General features: G+C 29.0%; 1 protein-coding gene across 1 annotated transcript; it reads right to left on the bottom strand.

The window, feature by feature from the left end:
• Window positions 1-178: 178 nt before the first annotated feature.
• Window positions 179-1,203, bottom strand: LOC111685323 (apolipoprotein D-like). The gene is made up of 4 exons (XM_023447580.2): window positions 1,047-1,203; window positions 745-990; window positions 504-685; window positions 179-437 (listed from the first exon to the last, which is right to left on the bottom strand). Exons 1-4 carry the CDS (start codon window positions 1,055-1,057, stop codon window positions 295-297), a joined length of 582 nt encoding a protein of 193 aa, XP_023303348.2. The 5' UTR covers window positions 1,058-1,203; the 3' UTR covers window positions 179-294.
• Window positions 1,204-1,993: the final 790 nt, after the last annotated feature.

A 1,993-nucleotide genomic window follows, 5' to 3' on the forward strand; every position in this document is an offset into this window, starting at 1 on the left:
AGTTCTAGTTCAGTTCTAGTTCAGTTCTAGTTCAGTTCTAGTTCAGTTCTAGTTCAGTTCTAGTTCAGTTCTAGTTCAGTTCTAGTTCAGTTCTAGTTCAGTTCTAGTTTAGTTCTCACTAATTAACGTAAGTACAAAACATTTTTTTTAAAACGAATACTGACGAAAAAAAAACGCATTTTTTCAAAAATATTATATTCTTCAAAATTCATTATTTTGAATTAAAACAACGAGCTAACATATGCAACATTTTTAAAAAATATTCCAAAAATATTAAATTTTCAGCTATTAGATTTAAGCAGTTTCTTCATTGCATGAAATTTGATTGGTTATTGTCATTTCCCGCAAAGAAACATTATTTTCCTTTAAAACGCTGACAGCCTTTTCAATAATAGTTGGCTCGGGTAGAGCTTGACGAGTTAAAATCCAAGCAATAGCTGAAAATTAAGACAATAAAAATAAACTTGTAGATGGCAAAAAGTGAAAACCCCGTAAATACTTACTAGCATGAGTATTAGTTGTAACAGGAACACAGGAATATATAACTGTATAGTTGTCATAATCAGTATCCAAAATCCAATAGTTACTGGAAACGGTAATGGCGGGAGAAACTGGGAATTTAACCAGCAGTTTGCCATTGGCAACTAAGGAAGCTGTACCCAAGATATCGGTCAAGACATTGGTTCTTTAATAAAAGAAAATTTTTAAGTAACTTAAGTATATAATGAAAGAGATATAACTTACTTTTCATTGATTAAAGTATTTTTAACAGTAACATTGCCATCATCACTTAAAGAGTACAGGGCCGTAACACATTTACCTTCCATTTCAAAATATGCTGGATATTTGGCATATTCATACCATTTACCCAAATATTTTTCAACATTAAAATCTGACACAACTTTTACGTTTTCGGGACAAGATCCTTGGAAAACAACTTGAGCAGCACTCAAACCCAAAAGGGCAGACAAAATTGCTAGAGTCAATGAACTGTTAAGAAAGATTAATTTAATTTTTAAAATGTTATGTTATTTTTTTCTCTTTACCTTTTATTCATTATGGTTAATTGATAACTTTCGTTGTTATTTAGTTGTAATTCTATAAAACAATGTTTAATTTTAAAAATTTCATTGATTTTTATAGACAAATATTGTATAATATTTTTACAAGTGCCTATTTTAACTAATTATACAATTTGTCTAAGTCATTCTATAGACATTTTTTGTATTATTCAATTTAAAAAAATAATTGAATCAAGTTGTAACGCAATAAATATTCCACTTATAATTATATTATTATTAGCTACTTGAAGAATTAAAAAATTTAAAATATCTATATTTTGTCTACAATCGCCACTTAAGAACAAATTACGTCAAAAAGTACATCTGGTCGTTGTTTTATTTATCGATAAGATAGACTGACTACTCTGAACATGAGATGTCTATTTACTATTAAAACTGATAAACAGAAATAATTTACATGAGTCATAATATACTTATACTATTACGGAAGAAATTTAAAAAAAAATACTTTTTTAAAAATTTTCTCTAAAAATTTTATTCAAACATGAAGTTTTCCCAAAGTTTTCTTAAAAGAGAGAAATTTTTTAAATAAAATTTGTTCCAAAAATAGTTTTAAAAGTACTCTACAGTTTAAAACATAGTCTAGTCTATAGTCTAGACTGTACAGTCTAGACTATAGACTGTCTAATGTCTAGACTGTAATCCAATCTAATGTCTAGACTGTAGTCCAGTCTAATGTCTAGACTGTAGTCCAGTCTATAGACTAAACTGTAGTCCAGTCTATAGACTAAACTGTAGTCCAGTCTATAGACTAAACTGTAGTCTAGTCTATAGACTAAACTGTAGTCCAGTCTATAGACTAAACTGTAGTCCAGTCTATAGTCTAGACTGTAGTCCAGTCTATAGTCTAGACTGTAGTCCAGTCTATAGTCTAGACTGTAGTCCAGTCTATAGTCTAGACTGTAGTCCAG

This window comes from Lucilia cuprina, chromosome 6 (genome assembly GCF_022045245.1).
Source record: "Lucilia cuprina isolate Lc7/37 chromosome 6, ASM2204524v1, whole genome shotgun sequence".
NCBI classification, from domain to species: domain Eukaryota; kingdom Metazoa; phylum Arthropoda; class Insecta; order Diptera; family Calliphoridae; genus Lucilia; species Lucilia cuprina.

Excerpts from the sequence above, each read along its gene's own strand:
- LOC111685323 (XM_023447580.2), bottom strand. Across the intron at positions 686-744 it reads AATACTTTAATCAATGAAAA|AACCAATGTCTTGACCGATA; the intron begins GTAAGTTATATC and ends CTTTTATTAAAG. Across the intron at positions 438-503 it reads TACAACTAATACTCATGCTA|CTATTGCTTGGATTTTAACT; the intron begins GTAAGTATTTAC and ends CTTAATTTTCAG.